Below are 25,870 nucleotides of genomic sequence, written 5' to 3' on the forward strand. Positions count from 1 at the left end.
CATGTTGAAATGATTGATTCTTTTAAAGCAAGCTTTGAGTGCTTTGCAGGAAATTTATGGCCGCATGCCACCTTTTCCACAATAAGGAGAAGGGGAAAGGCTCATCAAGATCAGCACCACACACCCTGCGTCCTGGATGAGGGAAGGAGCCTGTGGGAGGGATGCTGGCAAGCAGTAACGTAATTAAGAACTGTAACCTAACTCAAAGAGACAAGGAGGAGGAATAACTCTGGCTTTTCCAAGCCAGTGACAACTTGACTTAGTTATCCCGTGTTTTTAAAAATAAACAAACATGCTTTAATGTGGTCATTTATGCTAAGAATTATTTTATTACCTAGAACGTCCAATCCAGGGTAAGAGTGCCACGGAGCTAGGATTTGTCAAAAAACTATGAAGACTATGATGAAACTGTGCACTTAAGGACACTGAGAACAGTTGTACTTGACTGCACATGACTAAGCCCTGGCATATATATATATATCTCATACCTCACCAAGAATTCCTCTAAACGACTATTTATTCTCTAAAGATCTATGATAAACTAAAAGACGTGGGAGTTTGGGCTTGAATGAAAAAATAACCGCAGCAACAGATGAAACATTGCACACAGAGATCATGTTTTCTTGCTGCCCCCCCAAAATAGACTGCAGCAGACCAAACTGTTTTAAACAACTCTTTCGAGAGCGCCTCTCTTGGGAGAAGGAGTTTATTTAGCTTTTCCTCACAAAATGTCTTGAAACGTTTTCTTGCTTTGCAATATATGTCTTGGTTATTACTCACGCAGTTATTTCTGATGAAACATGTAGTAATCGCTTCCTTATCCTTGCTGATGCCTTCCTCTGTTTTTCAGCACGCCATCCTTCAGCCAGCAGACACGATGGGAGATGCCCCAAGTTTAGCTAGACTTGGCCACTCTCCCCTCTCCTGTTCAAGCTTCATCAATGACTTTCAGGTACAAGCCCTGAATCTGAAGTCGTTGTATTTTACTGTGAAAAAGCCCCCCAGCTTGTTTCAGAGCTCTGCTAGAAGGGCTGCAGGGAAGGCAGCAGCACAAGTTTTCTCAGGCCCTGTCTGGGGAAAGTTGGGCAAATCCACCATGCCTGTGGAAGACATTTTAGAGGGTAACAGCTCAGAGGTCTTAGTTTGAGACACACACCAAAAAAATGGCCAACGAGACCGTGACTGTCTCAAAGAAAGGCGGGCACTCCAAGTAACATGACAACCTTCACAGAAGCCAGATCTCGTTTCAACCCAAGAGGCAGATATGAAATTATTCCATCTGGCTTTCATTCTGACAGGTCAAGAGAGATCCGCAAATCCTACACGCTTGTGGAACATGAGGATGAATCTATCAGGCCAGGGCAAAATGAAAAGCAAGAATCACTACTTCTGTTCAAAGCCTTCAAGGAGGACAAATTCATATTTCCTAAAACCTGCCATTCAACTGCAGCAAGCATTAGCAGCCTTCTGTAAAGAACAAAAAATAATTGAAGGCATCGTTTCTGTCTGAACACAGAACAGAACAAAGAGAAATGTAGGAAGTTAAGTCTATGATAATGTATGACCTTATCCAAGAAGAGAGACCAAATAAAGAGTGACCTCAAAGAAAAATTGGTTGAACTGCCATCCATCTTGCCGCAAGGGATACTCAAAAACAAACAAACAAGAAACACCACCACTTAAAAGGATAATAAAAGCACGAGCAGATAAGGTGTCTGGTCAAGAGTTCAAGACCGCATTCAAGTTTCATGGGGTAAGGAGATACTGCGGAGAACCCAGTGGCGCAGGACGCCCTTCCTGAGCAGATGAAAGATCGCTGGCTGGAAACCCACAGGACAGCTTCTGTGCTCCTGGGCACCTGAAGGACCCAAACCGGGCTTGTGGGGCAACCCTCAGACAATTCCTCAAACATACAGCCTGCAGCTAACCAGCAGAGTTAAACCCCTTGCAATACAGATCTCTTCCTCACTGAAATGAACACTACTGAGAGAAGGGAATGCAGATCCTACAACATGCACTGCACAAGCTAAAAACACACAGACTCTGTAAAAACCCCACTTGCACACTCGCCATTTACAACACTTCCCTAGCCTGGGTAACAAAACAGAGCAGTACTGGCAGAGGCAAAGCTCTACATCTGGCACCACAGAGCTGAAGTTCCTATGACCTTTCACTTGAAGCTGCAAACCAACCCAACACAAAAAAAAAGTTCAGCTTCCTTTGTCATTTTCACATTTTTTTCCAGAAGCTTGCATTGATGAGGAAGCTGGAGGGGAAAAAAAAAAAATAGTTGTTTGGAATAAAATTCCACCTCAAAGCGTCCCACTGCCATCTGTTGCAATTTATAGCCGAGATGTATTTTAAACCATACGATCCCCCAAGGCACGCTGCTACTCCTCTCGCTGGCCTCTCTTGTACGATTCAGGGAATTCTGCCTTGAGCAGCACGAACACAGCCACATCCCGGGGAATTAGATACAATGGAAGAAACGTGTCCTCCTCTATCTTGCAGAGCCAGCAAGCGTTTCTCAGCACTTTGCAAGTTCTGCCATTGCCCTGATGTTGCTATTTTCCCACAGAAAACCCTTGGGCTGAGGCATGCGCGGGGAGAGGAGGGAACATTGACTTTTCCCGAACTGCAGTGAAGTAAAAAGGGGATTGTGCACGACGATATCGCAGCCCCGGACAGCTGCCAGCGGGTCAGAGAGGCAGGGCATCCCACTGGCACAAAGCAAAACCCTGCCACCACCCAAGGGACAGCACCTGTGGAATGACACGGGGAGTTTCTACACATCTCCTCCTCCTAGAGCAGGAGACAGCCTGCTCCCACGGGAGAGGCTTCTCCCAGCACATTCTGCTTTACCAGCAGGGCTGTGAAGGCCATCTCCCAGCCACCCACAGAGCGATCAGTCGGCTCTTCGCCTGCCTCCTCAGGGCAGATTTGGGGCAGGTGGGAAGCCCAAGTGCAGGTGCTCAGCCTGCAGTGTGGCTGCACCAGCACAGGACGTGAGCAGAGGGTCCTGCAATTCCCTCAGCTACCAAAACCAGCGGCCTCCTATGCAGACTCCCTGCCCGTAAATTGGCTGGCTGTCCCCAAAATACCTTGGGTTAGAAAGTGCAGATGATCATCTGACCTGCCCCACGGGGAGCGAGATGCAAACAATGGTGTTTGGGGGGAAGGAAGCAGCTACAGGGAGTACCCCGGGCAGCGAGTACCTGCCAGGAACAGCACGGGGAGCGCCTGGGCTGCTGTTATCTGCCAGGGGAAAGGAGTGGCTGTGGGAGGTGCCGGAGATCACGGAGAGGCAGTAAGCAAGCAGGGAGGAGATGAAAGGGGGAGCTGCAGACAGGCACCCAGCCCAGGCTGAGTCAGGGCACCAGCACTGAGCCCAGGGGAGCCCTGCTGGAAAAAGGAGTCCCGCAGCTGAAGGCAAAGAAGCGGAGCACTACACCTCCGAGCTGCAGCTCTCCAGAGCCCAGCCCCATGGCAGGGAGGGCTCTGCCTTTGCTTGCAGCTTGCCCCGCCGTCTGGTTCAGATCCTTTGATCTCCCTCCAGCAGCTGCTGCCTTCCTGCCCCTTCGTGGGGCACGCTGAGAGCAGGTGAGCTACAGCAGCCTGCGAAAACAGCACTTCAACCCTCCGTTCCTTAGAGATACCATTCACACCGCACAAGGAGCAAAAGAGGAAATAGAGATAAAATAAAAGCTGCCTGCAACCAGTCAGCAGACTGGCAGGTCAAGCTGTAGAGCTTTCTTGGTCATACAATAGTCTAAGCCAAAAGAAAACCAGAGGCAGTAAAGCTTGGTGACTTGGGTACCAGAAAAAACAGCAAAGTTGGTTGATGCTAACTAACAAAGACAGAGCTGAGCGTGTCTCTCCCCACTTGGTGAAAGCCAAGGAATAAAGAAGCACTTCGCTCTTCTGTAGTTAAAAATCTGGAGCGATTTGAAATGCATGGCAAGAAGGGAATGGAAGGCAGACCCTTTTCCTACAAAGGTGTGCTTTAATTCACCCAATATCCTCACATATCTGGAGGCAGCCACCACTTCTAGACTGCACATACTGTGCCTGCTAAATGCCTCGAGGAAGCCATCAGGTGTCACTGAGGAACTTCAAATTAAAGGACAAGTCAAAAGTGAGGTTGTTTCTATTGCTATGTGTGAAACATGTTTAGAGGAAAGCACTGCTGTCAAGTCTATTTTGCTTGAAAGTACCTGTCACAATAGCTGGGCCATTTTAGGAAGCGTTTTTAAAAGAATAAGCTACACAGAGTAATAAATTTGAGGCTTACAGACCTCAAACACTTTTTTCAAATAACCTTTTATTCTAATATCACCTTCAACAGGTCAGAATATGAAAAGACTTTTCTGAACTTAAAGGATACGGAGCCTGATTTTCCTAGGTGTCAAGTGCTTGCATTGTCATGAACTTCCTCGGAAGGCACAAGACCACAGAGAGCTGTCAGTTACACTAAAGAAAAAAATCCTTTAATCCCTTCTATAAAAGACAAACCAGTAACAACTGCACATTATTTGCACAGCAAAGTCTAAAAGAACCCTGAATTTAAAAGTTAATCCTTAAAATCTGGCTGCTGTGTTTAATGACATGGTGTGCCTGCAACAATGCTGAAACAAAACCTCCATTAGTTTGATGCTAGGGTGTATTTCACACTTCACAAAACATACTTAAGCTAGCTTTGCCAGACAAATTCTGTGTGCCTACAAGTGACTTCTGCATAGAGTAGATTACCTGCTAATACACATTTCCTGGGTACTGAGCAGTGAGTGGTTAGATTTCGACAAGGAAACACGATTTCTCTCTGATTAGCTGCCATTCGCAGGGGCAAAAGAGAATCTGAATACATGGAAAACACCGCATGGTAGCTTTACCTCAGTTTGTGCTTGTTTGTGCTTTAAAATAAAAAGACGGATTCCCTGTTATTTTCAGTATGTTACCAACTGCTAGGTTAATTTTGCTACGAGGTCTCTGTCTGACATGGTGAGATGACAAGTGCTTCGATGGATCCCTTAGGTATAGCATTAGAGTGTCAATTGAGGTGTGCACTGCAAGTCACTTCTGGAAAGGACTCGCTCTCCACCGGGACTTCTCAGAAGAAAGAGAATCCCTGCAGACTTGAGGTTCCCTGATCTTACAGCCTCCCCAAAAGCCACACTGACCCAAGTGAGGGGTTGAAGGAACCGGTTTTACACACACAGCCCCTGACTCACATCACACCATGCTCTTAACAGCTCTTATTTGCTTTGTGGAGCAAGCACTACAGCGTTATCACCCAGACTTGGTCAAACAAGAGGGTAAAGTTTTCCTAGGCGGTGTGACACAACCCCACAACTTGCTGCTCTTAAGGAAAAATGGTTAAAGGGAAGGGGAGCGAGATACTGCATGAGGTCTCGCCTCTCGCCCAGCTCCCCACATCTACTCAGTCCCTTGGTGAGGGAAACTCGGCTCACGAACCTGTTTGGAAATTAATTCTGGAGGAAGAGAAAAATGAGCACAGCTTCCCACAAAGTTAGCAAAACAAGGTCCAAGCAGCACAGGAACTGGTTCATGGTCAGTGTGTAAGATGTTTAAGCAGCTTCAAGCTGCTCACCCCAACCACTGACTTCCTGACCTACTCACGCAGTGTGAGCCAAGTATCCTACAGCAAGGTTTATGGATTCTGAGTTGGTTGCTTCATAAAAACAAGAAGTTAAAGGCATTTCCACACAGAACTGGAAAGACAACACGCCCTAGTTCTTGTTGGAATCCTTTACATCACTGTGCGGTATGAGAAGAGTCTGTACTCACCTAGAGAAGATTTTTAAGTGCTCTCTGAGAAAATTAGTAAGGCAAAAACCCAACATATAAAAGCTTGAATATAAGGGTCGGCTCCAGAAAGGAATCCAGATCTCAAACATAGTTATGTGGGTTTTGGAAGAGGACATCTAACAGCCTCAGAAATTCAGCATGCACCTTCAAACTTGGACACACACACGATTTTTTTTCACCCAGAGCTGACAACCTGCATGTTACCTCTGCACCAAAGTGGAGCCAAGCATGTGTGCTTCTGCCAACTCTAGTCCATAACGCTTCTGCAGCCAGAGGACATCTTCTCTGCAACCAGAGCCAGCTAACACAACAAACCGCTGGCTCTCCGGCGAGGGACAGCTGTGGTTTCTATGAGATAAGCACCAGCCGAATTTTGACTCGGAGCCCGCAGTGAAGAACAGCAGTATGGGAAAACCCCTGCTTGAAATGACACAGATGACCACGTGCCTTCATGGTATTACCAAGCCACAAAGGCCCCTGCATTCCAAAACTTTCATATGCTTTCGTATGTGAAAGCATATGAGATGCTTATCCAGTGAGTATTTTAAAATTACAGAACTGCGAGTGCCATATTGTGCTTCTGCACTCACAAGTATTGCCTTTATTAATCTTCCTCATCAGTCTTAATGTTTAACATTTTCTGCACTGCTTCATGCATTTGCCTGTAAGTGGTGTGTTTAAGAGCCACCCTGCAGTATGAAGCACATTGCTGTAAAGGATCAAAGTCATGCAGCTGACTGGATGTGACAATAAAGCCACACATCCTCGCTGGGAAAGGAAGCACGGCTATACAGGGAAGGCATGCAGAGGATACTGAAACTCAGCTGGATGACAAACTTGAATATTCTGTTATTTTATTCAAAACCACCTTCCTGTTTTGAGGTACTTTTACTGATACTATAAACCCAGCAGCTTTCCTTAACAGCTTCTCAGTTTACTGCTACCCCGGAGTACAATTAAAAGGTAGGAATCCAACTTGCTTCCTATCATCTCGCTGCGAAGAACAAACATTGTCATTTGCATGATCCAGCTAAGACATGTAACCAGCCTCTTACAATAACAAAGAACTCGAAAGGAATCCTGTTTGCCAAAGATGGAAGTGGTAAAAGCAGCGAAGAGGAGGAAAAAAATAGCATCCTTTGCTCTGACACTGGCTGTTGCTTACAGCTGAACTCTAGGTTATCCGTGAACTTTAAAATCATTTTTTTCCTTTTAAAACACAAAAGATTACACTAAACAGAAGAACATTTTGTATATTTGCTTATAAACCACAAAGTTCTCAGTCTCGTCACTCTTACATAACTGCTGGGTGAAAAAGAAAATAACGATGAAGTTTCCTCAGGTCAGATATTTGCAACGACCAAGACATTTCACTCCTTTCACTTTAGCCTAGAAAAGACTGGCATGATCAGGAAGAAGATGGATTTGATCTGTTTTTCCTAACACAGGATTTTCCGAGGTTTGCTTCACCTGGAGGTAAGTGGTCTGCTTAAGAGTCCTTCGGTCTCTGCCATACACAGAGAAAAGGCCTGCACGCAGGTTTTTCACAAAAGGTACTCGTGGGTTATTCCAAGCACGAGGACTGCCAGTCTGAGCCGTTCCAGAGAATTACTTCTGTAGAAAGAAACCACCTTGCTTCCAAAAACCATCCCTAAATCTCACTCCTTATTGGAAATCCTCTCCAATATCACATAAAAGAGCCAGGGAGTACGCAACGAAGGCAAGCCAAAGCGTGGAATCAAGAGCCAGCTGCCTGCTCTAAAAGAAAGCAGGACCCTTTGAGGTTTATAAACTCGTTAAAGATATATCAGTCCATTTTTATCTCTGCCTTGTGATCTGAACGGTCAGTGGAAAGCAGGCATTCAGACTCCTGCCAGACGCAGCGTGCTGCTGAGGACAGCTAACCCACGAGCTCCCCGGCCAAAGCAGCCCAGCGCAGGGTCCTGCAGCACTTCGGTACAGGGCAAAAGGGAAAAGGGGTGACCTCTGCACTGCACAAATGCACAAGCCTGGGGGAAAACGTAACGTCAAGACTCATTCACCAGGAGTTCTCCAGGATTGAGTTCAAAGGCAGGCTGCCTTCTCTAGCTGGGCAGGCTCTGGACTGTCTGGGGCAAGAGCTAGGAGCGTGCCAAACGACTGTACTGCACAGTACCTCAGCACGTGTGGGATGCTGGCTCTTCCCTCGATGACCAACAAACCCAAAGCAGCACTGCCTCAGGGGCAGCAGCGAGGCCACCAGCACCCGCAGGGCGCACCAGCATCCAAGCACCAGCGGGAAGCAGAGGCAGGGGCCTGGAGATGCCACCGGAGCACAAATTTCAGATGATGCTCCTGCTGTGGTCCCTTCCATGAACAGCCTGGGCTGCTGCTGGCCACAGAAACGCTGGGTTATTTACTGAACTTTTCAAAACTTTCAGGTCCTTCTTTGTTCTAAGCAGGCAAGGCTGTTCTCAAACCATTTTCTGACTCAAGCGACCCAAGGTCAGTGATAGCATCAGCCCCATTTAACACTGGAAAGTCCTCCAGTATCCGTTAAAGGGCAACAAAAAAAGCAAGCGGTTTGCAGGCAAATGAACTGCTGAAGCCTGGTTTCCTATGGTCTCACACGTGACCTCGTCATAAACTGCACGAGACGTTCACATGGATGGCTACAAAGGGGCAAGTCAGGGCTGAAATTCTTTCCCTTTGTATGGGCTATGAAGCCCATACAAAGTGGATTCCCTGACACTGATGATGGTGAAGATGTTCTAAGCTTAGGAGAAGGAAGGGAAGGACTGCAAAAGTCTTGCTTTTGGAAAAAAAAAAAAAAAAAAAAATAGAGCTAAACATGGACAGTCTTGTCTGGAGATCCTACCACCAGCAGCAAATTGGGACACTTTTTTTTGTTCTTCACCCAAGCTACCTCTGACTTTGAAACAGCTGCACACCACAGTCAAAGCTCTGCCTGTCACACAGAGACAGCACAAAACCAGCTGTATTTCTGCCATCTATGCTTGTGTTTGCTCCATCCCCAAACAGCTTTCAGCTTCCCCCAGTACTAACCAAGGACTCTCCAAATACATGACAGATCAAATGACTTTGCTACTGCTAGAAAAAGTGAGTTTCAGACAGTCAGAAACTCTTAGCAGCTTATTGTGAAAGACTATCGTTACAGCAGTAGCATGGACACAAAAGAACAAATGCACCTCATGCACCTTTGCAAATTGTGCAAGTATTCAAATAAAAACAGAAAACAATTTATTTTGCTTAGTGAATTAACTTTCCCCTCCCAGAGACCAATATAAGATGACAGGTCACCTCAAAAATGAGTAAGTCATATCATTAACATAGAACACTTTTGAAACAGAAGAAAAAAAAAGACACCATCAAGGCTTGGGGCAAAAGAGCAAACAGGAACTGAAGAACAAGACCTCCTTGAAAGGAGAGCTTTAATTTTAATTGCATATCTTTTGCAGCACAGAAGGGGAGAGAATTTGAAACAAGAGCTATGATTGCATGGGCACTTGCTAAGTAGGTCTGTGTATTCAGTTGCGCAGAATAAAAAAAAAAAAAAAAAGCTCAAGAGATAAGCACTTCAGCCTGCCTAAGGCTTGGACACCTTCCCAGAATTCAGGTCATAAGCAAAGACTCTCATAAGCAACGGAGGGTGCCAGAGCAAACACTTCATGCAACTGGTCTGTGTTTGCCTGTCTGGCCAGAAGTGAAACGATGCACTTTATTTTTCTTTTTTTAACTGACAAACAGGCAATACAAAAGCGCAATCAGTGGACAGCAGCTTTACAAATTTCTCTCACTCACTTTCACACAATATCATTAGATATTGTGTGAAATATCAGAGGAAAAGAAGTCCTGTTTTCTACACGTACTTTCCAACAAGGTCTGCAGAGGACAGCCAAAGCACCCTGAAGCCTGCTGGAGAAAAGCAGCTGGGCTCCTGCCTAGCTGTACTCTGATAACAGGCACTCCAAGGTCTGCCTGAAACCCCATCTAAGCTCTGAAGAATATTCCTCACATCCTTCAAATATAGCCAAGGGACTAGTGTCAGACAGGGCTTGCTACACTTCAGCATGGACAAATATTTTAACAACCTGTCCATTATCAGCAACAGTCTTCAAGCATCATGGACAAGCAGTCAGAACTGAGGGACTTACAGTTAATCATTACCCATCATATCATTGTTTATGAATAGGCTTGCTTAGTAAACGTCTGGTAAGTGGTATTAGTAAATACCATCTGAAAAGCATTTGTGTGCAATGAGGTATTTTTTGTGACCTCTTTAGGCATCACAGCCATGAAGACAGAGATTTCAAAGAACGAAATAATAAAGGTTGCATTGATGGTATCAGCTCAAAGCCAGTCCAGCCAGTCCTGAGAGGGAAAGAAAACAAAACAGGCAGTGGAGGAAAAGATGACAAAAACCAAAACCACACCACCACCACACCTTTCCCTATATATAAGGTGCTCTCGTACACGTCGCTGTCTGTGTAGCACAGGCTCAGGGCTCCCACCACATCAGGTCACCATTTGACTTCCATGCACTCCTTCAGCGCTCACCAAGCCACTACCACCACCAGCCTGGATGAGGCTGATGGCCCACAGTGCCCAGTTTCCAGGCAAACCTCAGCTCCAGATGCCAGCAGGAGCTCCCAAAGCCACCCTTCTGGGTGCTGCTCAGCTCCTAGGCCTGCTCTCACCACACGGACAGGGCCCCGTGTCCTGCCTGCTCCGCCAGGCCATTTCCCCCAGTGTCCCTGCCATGACCGGGACAAGACGTTTGTCCCCACAGGCTAGACACACACGTGCTCTTCCAGCCCAATAGCTCCTTGCCCCATTTCTCAGCTCTCAATAAAACACCAGGGCCTTCACAATTAAACTCATCTATGGGGCTGAGCTCAGGGACAATTAAGAAAGAGACTGCCTTCAATCTGCCAAAGGTTCCCAGGTCTCAGCGGTGTCAGCCAGGGCTGGGTCCTGCTGTTCCTGCCCGTGTCACCCAGCCCGGTAGTAGCAGCCCGTACTTGCTCCCTGCTTGTTTTAACAAAGTACCTGGGGCAGACTCACGCAGTTGTCAAAGGGAGATCTAAGGGAACAAGGAAGGGAGGGAACATCTCATGTCTCCTACAATAAAAACAAGCAAAGTAAGAAACTAGATCTAATCTGTGAAATAATGTGTTTTGTTAAACTTGGTATTATTCTTACACTGATAGCATATACAGCTACGATATTTCCCCTGATCCTGACAATACTCATGCCTCACTCATCTGAGTCCTGTCCTAGTTTCCATCTTCAGTCTTCCAGGAAAAAAATAATGAAAAAAAAAGACGGCAATGTTGCCTTACAGCTTGACCAGAAGCTCATCAGGTGATACTCTCCCTTTTGTAATGAGCAAAATAAATGATTAAACAGTTGGGGTCAACAGGCTCACATCTCTTTCACTAGAGAAAGGCAGAGGATTACACAGCCTGTCTTCTCCCCTAACAGTGGTCCAACAGGAGAGCAGGTCCTCTGGCCCTGACAGCTTCCTCTTCTCTCACTGTAGCTTCTTTTTCATTCACATTTCTCTTACATCTTTCATTCAGGAAAAGATGCTTCTTTTTTCCTGGAGCAGTAGTGATGTGCCAAAAAGCTGCCAAAAAGCTATATTTATGCTTGTGAAAACACCACTAATTGTCTTGCCATAACCAATAAAAGTCCAGAATAAGAAAGTAAAATCATGGCATGAAGTTGATTACTGTAATAATTACCACAGGCAGACAGTTTCAGCTGTACAACTTTTTTATGAATTGGCATGAAAACAGACAGTGATGATACTTTTGTCAAGCAGATTAATAAAGCCCTGCCAACTTCTCCCCAAACTGACAAGCAAGGGAACCTACCTGAAGTTTTCAAAGGCAAAAAAAAAAAGATGAGGAGACTCAATTTTCACTAATAGTTTTGTGCTTGCAGTGGGGAAAAAAAAATAATTGCTTGATAGTGAAGTTATTCAAGGTACAGAAGGGTGCTAGGCAATAAAAAGCCACCTTTTGGTGTTGCATAACATTTAAAATGTATTTTAATGCACTTAAAACAGTGCCCTCAACTTTACTCCTTAAATGGATGAACTGGCCTGTAAAACCTGTTATAGGGAACAATTAGGAGAGGATTCCAAAGCCACAGAAAATATGAAGAGCTAGAAATACCCAAATACATTTATTTCTGAAATCAGGAATCCGCAAGGCAATCCATGCTTTACATTGCAATCCTATTTGGTGCCCTACTTCATCACAGACTAAAGCAGAACCAATTTTTCCCATTCAGTAAATTCTACTGCCTTCTCCTCACTTACCCCCTTGCAGTACCTCCTATTCATTTTAAACAAACAGATTTTTCTACCTGCTGCTTACCTGAAGCATTTCTACCGAGCATCCAGTTAAGAAATCCGTCCCAACGCTCCAAGGCCTGCCTTGCCTGTGCCTTCTGCCGAGGCTCTTCCTCTGGGGGATCCCAAAGCACAGCTCCATGGGGCAAGCCAAGCCCAGACAGGGCTTCCCGAGGTCCCACCCTCACTGCCAGCCTCCCCAGCTGCACATTCCTGCACCCCCTCGTGCACCAGCACTGCTCCTCGTGCAACCACACAGAGAGCTGGTTCGAGGAAGGCATTTGGCTTAAAACGAACTTAATTAACCTAAAGGTGCAGTGAAACCACACCCTCTGCCTGAGTGATGGCAGCCATGCTCCGAGACAACCCTGGACCTGCCACATTTTGGGTGTGTTGTTGAGATGTTACAGGACGCAATCAGCAGAAGGATGAGGCACTCCATGACAATACTCCACGTCCTGTCCTGTGAGACATCATTTGTTCTTCTTGGTGTGTGGGGTGAATTTTGGAGACCAGAGAACTGGCAGCACCCTTTACAAAATGCCCCAAAAAAGAAGAGTACCATGTTCTACTGAAACATTTTGTGTATGTACATTTCAACAAAAGTAGAGCTGATATACTAGAAAGAAAATACTATATAGCGAATTACAGATAACCTGTGCTGACCAGAAGTCAGGGTTGGAAGACTTCTTTGTGCAAATGCATAACGAGCCATAAAACCCTACACAGACCGTGTGAAGAACAAAGAGAGAACAGAACAAGTGCTACCCAGGGATGTCTTGGCACGTATTTGAAAGAAAATGGGATCTCATTCCAGCTCAAAGTTTCAGCAGGGCTTTGCCACCCTATTTCAAATTTTTTTGCTTACCTTTTAAGTACTGGGAACAGTCAGGTCAACATTCGGACTTCCCTAGGAAGGCAGAATCGAGGTTCTTTCAGCAGCATATATTGACGGGATGGGGAAGATTGAGAAAGGATCTCCAGAAATACCCAAACGAGCAGTTATTTCCCAAAGTCATTCCCCAAAGTTATTTCCCAAATCCAGAGAAAGGCACTGCAGTTCTATTGACTGCCCCTACCACGTTGTAACGCTTCATGCCCACAAGATAATGAAATGCCAGTACTAGTACCAACACTACTACTGTAATTATCCTCAAAATAATTAATGTCACTCTTCTGCCTTTTGTTTCTGCCACAGTTACCACCAAATATGAAACACCTGCAGAAGATGTTCGTTTGTTTTTCTCCTGTATCTTCCACATCTATCTCTCAAGATGAAAACGTTGGTTATTACTTGTACGAGCGAGATGTTAAACCCAGACATACCTCATGGAGCACCTGTCCCAGGTTCCTCCTGTAACCTTTTTACAACTGGATTGTGCACTAAAAGCTGTGTGACATATTACAAGATTTTTCTGCCATTAGCCATAAAAGCCTAGCTAAAACCAAGCTCATTTTAACACAGATCCCTGATTAAATTTTGAGGCGGGGGGGAAAGCAAGGGTGGCATACTAGCATCTTTAAGCATGTGCTTCACCAAGCTGCTTCAGGAGCTATTTCCAGTTATGAATAACAAAGGAGTTTGACATCAACTTCAGCTCTTACAGGAAAAAATCACTGGGTGCATGACTTTATTATATGTAATATATATTAGAAATACCAGGCTATTTCTATTTTCACAGAACACGTCATTTTATCATCTTAAGAGGCAAACGCCTACTTCACTAAAGGTCTATTATCTTCACAGCTCAAAGCCGCATCTCCATCTTCCAGCAGTAACCGGAACTTCAGAAACGCCTCGGGGAAGAAATCACCAAATCATTAAAATCAAATATGCTTTGAAGAATGCTTGGGGTCTGTTTTAGTGGGTGGGGAAAGATGTTGCTTTTGATTTTTTTTTTTTTTAATTAAATCAGCTGTGAGTTTTAAAGTTCAGAGCAGCAGAAACTGCTTTGAAGTTTGGCTGCACATAATATCCACCTTTTAGCACGGCATAAACAATCATGTTCGCCCATCTTGAGATAAGCTTGGTATCATGTGAACACGCAACCGAATCAAAAGCAGCTGTCAACTCAGACAAACCCACCAAGTCTCTCCATAAAACAAAATAACCCGTGACATAATTAATCATATCTAATTATATTGTAATAAAAATATTTCCATAACTAGGCAGACACACGCTATAAACAGAGGGCAACGGGAAAGCTACTAAACTACTAAAGGCATTTTGTAATTTCTGCTCCATTGCAATGACTTGTGACTTACTTAAATCCCTTGCTGCTCCTACCAAGGCACATCTTAACACCTCCCAGTCTTGGGAGAAGCAGTGGAACAACAAACTGGGTATCTGAAATGCCAGAACTCTTCCTGCGATCACCACGTTAAAGGTCTTTGCCAGAACAGTCCCTAAAGCCCGGCAAGGGGAATGACCCATTTCAGAGTAACCCATTAAGGGGAGAAAATTAAGTTTTTCCTAGAATTCAACTCAGCAGGAGCAATGCTGCTGAGCAGAGGCTTTCATGCCCACGGTTGCCATTAGGACACCCAGCCATGGCAGCTGGAGAACAAACCAAAGACTCCTGATGCGAGTGAGCCAGAACAACGGGGTGCTGCCAACAACTTCATTGACTGAAAACCCAGCTCCCGAATTCACCCTGGGCACAGGTGAGCACAAAGTGTTTTGTGACAAAGCACGGGATTAACCTCCCAAGGAAGCTCATTGTGATTCTGTGATCAAAGAGAAGTCAAACTGATCTGCATTGCACCACCTGCTACGTTTCACAAGAACTTGCTAGATTTTCTGACAGCTGGGCATTTCGATGTGGTCATTGTTTAACAGACAACTTAATTCCCAATCAGAACTTGAGAAAGGTGTATAGCAGGCATTATTTTCTCCGTATGTTATAACAAACCTGCTGTCACAATATCAAGGCAACCAGAAATGCCCCCTGATTTAACAAACGAAAGAGAAAATCCTGATGCAATGTGCTCTTCGAGCGTCCACGCCACTTTGTATTTGACATCCATTGACTTCAGAAGTGTCAGTGGTTTTCCTCTGTGCCTAAATGTCTGGAGTTTACTTAGGATAACGTGCATGCTGTGATCAGGCTTAAGATGGGGGAAACTGCCTATACTACGTGCTGCCTAATTAACGCCAAGCATAATCCAGAATTTAAGGTCTCACCATGCTAAGTACATCAGCTCTCTGCTTCATTTAACAGAAATTCAAGAATTCAGAACCAGGGTGACAAAAAAACTGAGATCCCACAGCCAAATCCACCTCACGAAGTCCCCCTGCACACAGGCTTGAGCTAGTAATGAGGGCATTCTCCAGATTTGTCTATTTTTTAATAATACACTCTTTTCTCAAGAAAAAAAAAAATGCAACTACAGCACGGAATTTAAAATCTTGTAGAAAATATTTTCTTTAGTCCACTTTAATTAAAACACGGTGGTTTTAGATAAGTTGTATTTTATTTTGCCAATAGTATTCTCTTCGAAAAGCTGTAACATACCTCCTACACAAATCAGGGACCAGCCAACGCTCAGGAGAGTGGATGACATGGTCAGCTGAACACTAATACCGTTTTTCAAATTCTATGAAAACAAACTTGTTCCCATGAAGGCCTAATCAGACCCAAAGCAATATTTTACAGCTGAGATAGGGAATGTTGAGAGAAGGTATTTAGATTTGTCAGCAATGCTGGTACAAACTACTGCAGTGCAAGTAAGTCTCACACTAAAGGGAAAAAGGAAAGTAAGTTGTACCCAAAAGAATAAAACATGTTTTCACATGGCCAGGACCTTGAAGAAGGAAAAAAAAATAAAGATCAGTGCATTATGCAGAGGAATAATTCTTTTTATACTGTCAATCATGAAGCCTTAACAAAGAAACTTAGGGATGGCAATTCTTTCTTTATGTAATCCATTCAACTTCAGAGTCAATGGGGACAGAAAAACGCAGTTGTGATATCTCCTCACACTGCCATATGTACATAAGTTAAGTCTCTTACCACTTTGCTGAATCAAATGATAACTAAAGCAAACAATGGTATTCAAAGAGCCTCTTTCCCATGGAAATAACTAAATTGTATTAGGAAACATAAAAAGGTGCTCCAGTCTTTGAACTCTGCAATGGTCCAGCTCCATGGGAATACCTTTTCTAGCTACTGTGAACCCATCCTCTCCTATCCTGAGATCCACTTATCAGGATTTCTAACAGCAGTTAAACAGTTTTCATTACATAAAGAGTTGATTAAGACTCCTGTCATTAGTCATCACTCCACACTGCATATTCTTCGAATGGAAAAAAGGTGTGCTCTGAAGTTAAGAAATGGAGGGCCCCTGAATTCCAAGTTAAATATTTGGAATATATTTTAACCTGGCCTGCTAACTCATGCAAGTGCTACAAACTGTCCTTTCCATTATATTTCACGTCCAAATCCACTCACAAAGCCTTGTATTTTTAAACACAGAAAACAAGGTTTGAGTTACAAGGGTACAGTTTATGTAGGAAAAAGCAATGCAGTGCTAAGTTAGACTCCATGCAAGCTGGGAGCATCATGACAAGAGGAAGATTTCGTTAATGACAGATTAAGTTCTCATTTCTAAGTTCTCTTCTGTGGATTACATGGCAGTCTAACCACTGCTCACACCAGGCTGCCTGCACAAACGATGCCCCCATGACCGTGCATTTGGTGTTCTTCCCATGCCAGCCTTTGCATGCATGATGCAGCAACCTCTCCAAGCAGGAACTTTTGATTAAATTGTTCATTTGTCCCGATTTTCTTTCAGCAGCAGGTAAGCATTTCTATTTATCATCCTGCAACAGACAGAGTGAGTCTTTCAGGCAGAAGTCTCCTTCCTCCCCCACTCCTTAACCATCAAATATGAATGCAACGCCTATCTCCAGCCTTCAGCTGCTAGGGCAAAACTGCCAGGTCCATGCATGGAGTGCTAAGGATTTCAGCAGTTTTGGGGAGCACCACCCATTTTGACACGTTGTCCCTGTGCTGTATCACAAAAGAAAAATCCTTTACTTCAAGAAGTGTAATAAGAGACAAACCTGTCTATGCCTATGTTACAGAATCTTTGCACATATCAGTAATAACCTATTAAAAATCATAATACAATAGTTCAAACTACATCTTTCACAAAGTTAGCTGACTTATGCCAATCTCAACAGCCCTGGGCTTTGAACTTTCTCATTTATGGCACCAGACAAACAACGCAGGTCAGTTCTCCCATCACACAACACTCAACCACCACGTCTTTAGTCTTTCAAGCAGTGCCAAAGAACATGGCAGTTTCTGAATATATAAGCACTGGGTCGCGCTGAAATCCCCAGCACAGTTGCTCAAGTTCACACAGCTTTCCCAGATGCTCCTCAGATGAACCGACCGCAAAGATACTTTGCAATTAAGTGATTAGCTCAGAACAAAAAGACTTCACAATCTCAGCTGCTGCATCTATAAGCGAACCCACTAAATCAAGCCCCCGGTGGACCAAACAGCAAGGTCAGCACGTTTTGCTCTTGGTGAGCAGAATTCTTCAGCAGAGAGGAAGCCAGAAAAAAAAATAACAATAATAAAAAATAAAACTTCTAAACTAAACTCTTCCAAGCTGGCAGGCTAGTGTGACCCTACGCACATCTATAGGAAGTGACTGAGAGGAAGGTCTCTACAATAAAGGTTATGATCCGTCAGTAAAGGTGTTAAGCTACTTTTGCAGCATTAACAAATGCCATCTGTCCCAAACTTGTCTTCAAAAGGGACAAGCCAAATCGTGACACCCTCTGCTTCAGTGGAAATAAGATTAAGCACTTGCTTAGTTATTAAGCAACGTATCATCCTCAGCCAGAGCAGAATTTGATCTTCAGTTTTTGTCGTTACTAATCTGGCTTTAAAGAGACTGGGTACTGCAAATGGAAACCGGGGGGGCTGCGTTATGGGGAAATGTACAGCACGGTCAGACCGTACGGCCAAGCACTTGAACACACCTAGGATGGAGCACAAGAAAAGCAACCCTAACTGTGGACAACAGGGATGACTATAAAAGATCACAGACAATAAACGTACTTTGTAATTTGCCCCTGAACAGAGAGCCCATGATTTTCTACTCTATTATTGTATATAATTTCTGAAAGAAATGCACTTGCAAACACCATTTTCCACAATTACGTAGTGTGAAGTCATCAGCATGTATTTGCCAGGTGAAGAGCGAGACGAAGCAGTGAATAACACCATGGTCAGCACTCCCAGGCAGGCAGCGCTGCCACCCGAGGCTCCCTCTGAGAGGCAGAGGAACCACTGCTGCTTTTACCATGATTTTCAGCACAGCACACATTCCTCTGTGCAAGGGAACACAAATTCCTCCCCAGCACACACACGGATGAATAACTAGAAAACGATCTTAATTGCTACATAAATCACATGTGGCTACTTTACACAGCCAAACGTATGGCCACATAGGAAGTACTCTCCTCAAAACCGTCTGCAGTATTTCGTCAACCTTGCAGAAGAGTACACCAAAAAAAAAAAAAAAAAATGAAAGGAGCAATTACTCATCCCGAGTCAATTCATACCTGCCTACAGAAGCGTGCGTGCTTTATTACAGGCACCCAAGCAAATACAAAGCCATGACAATGGCGTAGTTAGGCAAGTGCTGGGCTGAGACTGGACTGGATGAAAGCACGCTGGGCTAGCTTTAGTCACACCAGGGCGTTCCCCTCAAGTCCGTGGGATATGCTGGTTTTATGACCTTTCCTGAAAGTTGGGCTCAAAAGGTACAGAACCGTCTCTGTGTAGAAATATAAAATATATATATATTGTGTGTATATATATATATATCATATTCATTATAAATATTACATACTTTATAATGAATATTTTAAATAATAGATGCTGTTTGTATGTAAATACACCTATATGTATTTTAAAGCACCATTATGTCTACCTGGGAGGAAAAGCAGAGCACGCATTGCACAGTCCTGGCCTGACGGGCACATCCTGCTGAAGTCAGCGGAGACTCAGCCGCCTGTCAGTAAGGGGAGAGTTTAACTGCGGAGATTTGTCACTCTGATTTATCTCTTCCTGACACTTACGTTGCTTGGCTTGGTTCACAAGTATATTGTCACTGGCAAATGCTGCATTACAGATCCATTGCTTCATCTGAAATCCTCTGTTAATCGGTTTACTCAGAGCTGTTAATCCAGCACTGGTGCCACTGCCATTTCACACAAGGGACAATGTGCACCATCCAGTTTTACTTCATTTATTCTTCATATTTCTGCTCTTGCCATGGCTAAATATTAGCCATTAAGAACCTCTTTGGTTTTTCTGCTGTTTTTCTTATACACAGGTCTACAACTGAAATAAAAACTTACAGAAACGAGGTAGCAAATCTTCCCTTTCCTTCCTTAAATAACTGCTGGTTGTTTTGGTTTTAATCTACTTACTGTATTCAGATGATCCTGTGCTCAGTTGCTCTGCGGAGCATTTCCCTGAATTCACCAGACTCCCCAGCTTAAACAAAATTCCTCACATCTTGCACATCCATTCAGATGTCTAAACAAGCTGAAGTCTAAATATTCCGGACCAGGAGGTACACAGGTCCCGATGCTTCCTGATGTCAGTAGAAGTTCAAAGCTCCAGCAGATCTGCTCTTAAATAAAGCCTCAGTTTTAACCCACATTCAATTACATTTCTGAAACCTGGATCTCCAAGCAGCCACACACAGCTGCTGCCCTCCCAAACTCAGGTGAATCACAGGCTTTTATTCCCCAAGGACAATGACAAAAAAATATAATCTTGTTTTTATTTGGTGATATTCAAATGAATGTCAGCAACTAAGCTGGCAGCACATTCCTGGTGCTCTAAAACCTCATGTTGGCAGAGAAGAAACTGCTTGAGGCGTGCCTAATACAGTGTTAATACAACAGACTGAAGAAAAAAGTGAAAAGGGTCACCTAGCCTGGATAATACCTGCCAGTGCTGCTGTACAGGGGACGCTGAAATTGCTCAACTCGTGAGATGTCTCAGTGACTTTACCTCCCCCGGGGACAGTACAGCACGTTAAGCCATCTCTCCTGAACTTGTGTCTTAATTTGTGTGTTAGTAGTTCGCAGGAGCAAAACAAGGGCTGCGGGTTTGCTCTGGCAGTGACGCAGCCTTAAAGCAGACACGATCTCTACCCGGCTCATTGCTCCGAGCCTCAACTTTCAAGTATTTTAGCTGCGACAATGTTTATCCCATAATATTCACCGACTGCCAAATGGATTAAAAAAAACAGAAAGAATGAAACACATTACTGGGTATTTTTAGCTTTATTTTTTAAATAAGCTTCGTGACTACGCGTCAAACACAACCCCAACCTTTTTGGCTCCGAACAAAGCCTATAATTAGAAAGCTCGTTTGTTCTGGTCGTCAGGAGAGACATTTTCCCTGGGGAATGCCAGGGAAAGGAAACCCAGAAAGAGTTGTAACGGCCAAACAAGATGAAACTTATTAATAATGGACATTGGTAACACAAAACTATGCTAACTGCACTTGAGTGGCTACAAACAGCATTTACCCGATTTCTTCCAAAATGGCATGCTTTTCCCTCTATTCTTCTAAATGAAATGCCTCAAGCCATTGTGCAACTTCACACTGGACAGACCTAAAAAAAGGGTTTCTGGACCCAGAAGTTGGCCTGTTTTTTCACACGGACACCAGCTCACCCAGAGCAAAACGCAAACCTCCTCATCTGACAGCGGAGTCGCCTTGCTGGGCTCGCAGGGACAGGACTTTCACCCACTGCCTCTTGCTCTCCCTTTACATTCCCTCTGCTCGTTTCTATCCAGCTTCCGTCTCCAGCTTTTTTATTAATTTCCTGTCCCACCCTCATCACCACACCTGCAAATCCCACTGAAACGCAGGCAACCCTGGCAAGGCAGGGGGCAGCGCATTAAAATGTGCAGCACCAGATGTGGGTGCAGGGGAAGGGCCCAAGAAGAAGGTATATAAACTGTAAAAACCCAGAGCAGAAAGGGGAAGAGAGAGGAGAAATTGGGCTTCAAAAGGGGAAGGACCAGCAGTGAACACAAGGCAAGCAGCATGGTCTGAGGAGCAGGAGGGAAGTGTGCAGTTCTGGAAGCAGCCATGAGAAGCAGTGACATTTTTCTTGCAAACACCTCTAGAGTCCTGTGTGAAGTGGTGAAAAACACGACCCTCACAGCATTGCCTGCTCCTGAAGCAGCTTTTCCCCAAGCACCACCGTGTCCTCTCTCACAGGCCCCTCATGAGTAAGGGCACAGAGCTCTCACCTGGGGTGTCCCCGGGTGTTTCAGTGACCTGGATGGAAGACAGGAGCTCAGCACGGCTGGGACTGACCCAGATGCCCAGGGCAGCGCCTGAAAAGCCCCTAAGCTGCGTAAGAAAGGAGGAGAAGTATCTCCAGGACTTACATCAACACTACTCAAAGTGGGAGAGCATGGGGAACTGGCATGTGGAAGGGAAGTGCCGAAGAGGCGGGCAGGAAGACGCGCTTCCCTGCAGCACCCGGCAGGGCTTGCAGGGGCAGGCAGGGCTGTTTTCACTTTTCCTGAAAGGATGGGGGTGGGCGGGAGGAGGGAGAGGGGTCAGCTTTCAAAAGTTTGCAAAACATCTTTTGGTATTTTCTCTAGAGGGAATGGACCATTTCCAAAGGCCTGATCGTACAGCAGCACGGGTCTGATCTTGCTGCAGCCCATGCGCACGGCTAGCTTCACTGCACACGAACAGTGCCTAGCAGGTCAAAAACATTTGCAGTTCCTCCTTTCTCATTTAGTAAATGAGTCACTGCAAACATGAAACAGGGCCATGCAGAGCTAATCCAGCCCCAATGCTTGCATTTACAACAGCCACAGAAAGCACAACAAACCTTAAATAAAACTGAACAGCCAGGGATGCCACAAAGCAACCCGCGCTTTAGGCACTTTGCCCTCAGATTAAAGCACTGCTTGCTTAATTTTCCTTTCACAAGATCTCGCACCGACCTCATCATTTGTGTTAGAAAATTAGCATTGAGTCTCTTGCCTGATGAACCCCTGATTGCATTTACTTCTTTCCTCCCCCACGTTTTACTGTAGAAAAAAGGGCAAGGATGGAGTAGGTACAAGTCACCTATTGCCATGGTTACACGTTCAAAGGAGATTTTTACTGGGAAGGGGAAAAAGTCACTTGTATTTGAGGTGATACAGGCATGGTAATTCAAGTTTGAGATCTATCTGTTTCAAGTCTGTGTCTTTAACTGCATGAGGCTACAAACATTGGATTGCTAACCCTAATTTGTCCCGGAAACAAAGAAAAAAAAAAGATTTGAGGAGGTGTGTGAGTCCACTGGACCCACTGAACTGCCAATAAAACAGAGTTCAGCAAGAGAGGACAGCAAACAGCACACCTCAGCCCCAAAACACCACGCTGCCTGTCATACACCACAATGATTTTCGTGCTTCCCTCTTTTTAGAAGTGGTGGAGAGAGAGGAAGAGACAAATCTTTCAACACCCTGCAGACGATTAGGCTTCTTTGGCAAGGCCCAAAGGCACTATTACAAGATATTTACATCAGAATTGGTATCAATCCACTCATCCTGTCTCAGCTGTAGAAACTGCAATACGTAAGACCAGCCCACCCCATTAAACAGGAGCCGAGATTTCATAGAGCTACTTCTCATCTTTTCTTTGGAAATCTTTACAGAACAAATCCAAAAGCTACCAGCATGTTTTTTTCCACAGGCACAGCCGCAAGATATAAGTTGTAACCACTTTTTTCCCCTTTTAGAAAAGGGGAAAGAGGGATTTAAGACAGAGAAGGATAAAGTAATTGCCACCACTTTGTCTTCTGCAGGAAAAAAAAAGAAAAAAAAACAGAAAAAAAAAAAAAAACAGCCTGCAAAACTTGGTATCTGTATGGTTGAGAAAGACACAGAAACAATAACTAATAGCTCCCCTCTTTCTTCTTTGCTCAAGGGGACATAGTATGCATTTTTTGACTAAACCTCAAATACAAACCAAGAGTAACATCCTCATGCATACAAAGAGCCTTATTATGATTGTTATTGCTGGAAGGGGAAACTCACTCTTGCTGGCCACATGACTGTTGAAATCTACATTCAGCATTGTTTGGGGGATTTTTTCTTTCTTCTGTAACTCGGCAGCACAGCGCAGCCGGCAATAACTTTACAACTCGAAACATTTAGCTGAGCGTTTCTGACGCTGCGGAGTCAGCAATATGGATGAATTTGTTCCAGGCTACCCAATATGTACTTAAGCACATACCCCGCAGCATCTTACCACACTATTCTTTTGGGAAACATTACTAGAGCAGAATATCAAGTTTTAGTTTTTTCCATCCCCCTTGACTGGGAACTTGAACATCACACACAGGGATTTACATGTTACTTAACTCGCGTTTAGTAAGACAACTCACGTCACAGCTTTACAAAGCAAAGACACGAGTATATTTTAGGATCTGAACCAAGACCTGGGCCCCATCACATTCCATAGTAGAGCAACCACACAAAATACGGCAGCAGCTAGCTATCTGTTCACACAGTACTGAGACACCGCGGTCTTCCTCGGCAAGCAAAAGAAACTTTACTGTAGTCTTTTAATAATTAGTGGGGACTTATAAGAAGGATGGAGAAAGACTTTTTACAAGGGTTTGTAGCAATAGGACAAGGGCTAATGGTTTTAAAATAAAAGAGGGGAGATTTAGATTCTACGTTACGAGGAAATTCTTTACTCAGAGAGTGGTGGATGCCCCATCCCTGGAGGTGCTCAAGGCCAGGCTGGATGGGGCTTTGGGCAACCTGGTCTGGTGGGAGGTGTCCCTGCCATGGCAGGGGGTTGGAGCTGGGTGGGCTTTAAGGCCCCTTCCAACCCAAACCATTCTGTGATTCTCTATATGGGCCAGGTGGGGGCCAACCATGGCCAACCAGATCAGAAGACGGAGGTCAAGGATGCTTGGCAGGACTTGCCAGCTTCCAGTCACCGGGATTCACAGGAAGGTGAAAACCAAAATGGATGAGAAAGCGACGGCCTTGAGGAAAGGTGCAGCAAGAAGCGTCCTGGGGAGGCAGCACCGACCTGGTGAGGCGCTGGCCCCGGGTCTGTTTGCACAAGGCGCCCGGCTCAGGTGTAGGCACAGGGTGCGTCCAGGCTCTCTGCCAAACTCTGCAAAGGGAAGCAAAGCTCAAGAAAGCTCCGTGCACTTCCTTGAATGGGAGCAGGAGTTTCCTGGGGGGTGGCCGGAGGGCTGAAGTTTTAAGCAAATCACAGACGGGGAAAAAGTCAGAGAACCTCGGAGAAACAAAAACGAAGGTCGGCTTTCTGCAGCACAACATAACCTAGAGGAAGGGCTGGGGGCAATAATGAGTCTGGAAGCTTAGACAAGTTTATAACGTAGTCTCCATGGTTGTAGAGCAATGCAGTGAGGAAAACAAACACGGAGTTTGTACAGGGAAGTAAACGCCGATCAGACACAGGTCACAGCAGGGGAAGGAGCCAGCACAGGGAGCACAGGCTCGGTAGCCTACAGCTTCTGAACACCAAACCCATCTCCAGAATGGGATCCTGTGCTTGGGGAAGGGAAAAGCCAGAGGGCCCGGGCTGTTTCAGCTACAGAGGCACCAGGTTCACCCCCGCTGCTTTCGCTCCCGCTCCCTGACAGGAGCCCGACCCATTTTGTGCTCCTGAAGCCAGTCCTGCTCCTGCCCAGCACACCAGCACTGCTCACCCCGCCTGCAGCCCTACAGCTCGTCCCCTACAGCCCCAACACCGACCACGGAAAAGCTTGGGAGTTGTTTTTTTTTGTTGTTGTTGTTCAGCTTTTAATCACTTCTTCACCCCAAACACCCCTCGCAGCCCATCTGCGGAGCCCGGACGCTTAAACCAAGTCTCTGTAAGGCGGCGGGGGCCCTTCCCCGCCAGCAGGAGAGGCTGCCAGCCTCCAGAAAGCGCCGCGGACACGAAGGGGAGGGCAGCAAAGGGCAGCCGCAGGGCGCGGGCAGGGGCCGTGGGGCGCCACGTGGAGCCCGGCACTTACTTGCGGGGCGGCGCGGGTCTTGCCCGGCGGCCTCCTGAAGAAGGAGGTGCGGGCGGTGAAGAAGAACTCCTCGGACTCCTCCTCCTCCAGGCTGCTGTAGCCGCTGCTCATGCTGCTGCTCCAGGTCATCGGCGGCTGCCGCCGGTGCTGCTGGTGCTGCTGGGGCCCGGCGGCGGAGAGCCCAGTGCCGGCCGCCGCATGGGGCCCCGCCGCTGCCGCTCCTCTCCCAGCGCCGCCGGGCCCGCGGAGCAGCAGCAGCAGGAGGAGGAGGAGGAGGAGGAGGAGCCGCTGTGGAGGCCTCTCCCTCCCTTCCTGCAGCACAAGTTTCCGCGGGGCAGCGCCGCTCCAAGCCCCAGCAGCCGCCGACGCCTCCTCCCGGCCGGCCCTGCGGGACGTGGGGGATCCGCCCGGCCCCGGGGGCATCCCCCGCGGGTCGGTGCTCGGGGCTGGAGGGAGGCGAGAGCCCAGAGGCGGGCTGGAGGTGGCTGAAGTCCCGCCACCGTCACAGAATCACAGAATTATCTTGGTTGGAAGAGACCTCAAGATCATCGAGTCCAACCTCTGACCTAACGCTAGCAGTCCCCACTAAACCTTATCCCTAAGCTCTACATCTAAACA

General features: G+C 45.7%; 1 protein-coding gene across 1 annotated transcript in view; it reads right to left on the bottom strand.

Annotated features, from left to right (window-relative positions):
• RASSF3 (Ras association domain family member 3) overlaps positions 1-25,486 on the bottom strand; it is a 48,101-nt gene extending 22,615 nt beyond the window's left edge. Inside the window, exon 1 of the mRNA XM_084281434.1 lies at positions 25,253-25,486. Within this exon, the coding sequence (XP_084137560.1) occupies positions 25,253-25,381 (129 nt within the window). The 5' untranslated portion in view covers positions 25,382-25,486. The remainder of the gene's footprint in view (positions 1-25,252) is intronic.
• Positions 25,487-25,870: the final 384 nt, after the last annotated feature.

Source organism: Netta rufina, assembly GCF_964035555.1.
Source record: "Netta rufina genome assembly, chromosome: 1".
In the NCBI taxonomy this organism is placed as follows: domain Eukaryota; kingdom Metazoa; phylum Chordata; class Aves; order Anseriformes; family Anatidae; genus Netta; species Netta rufina.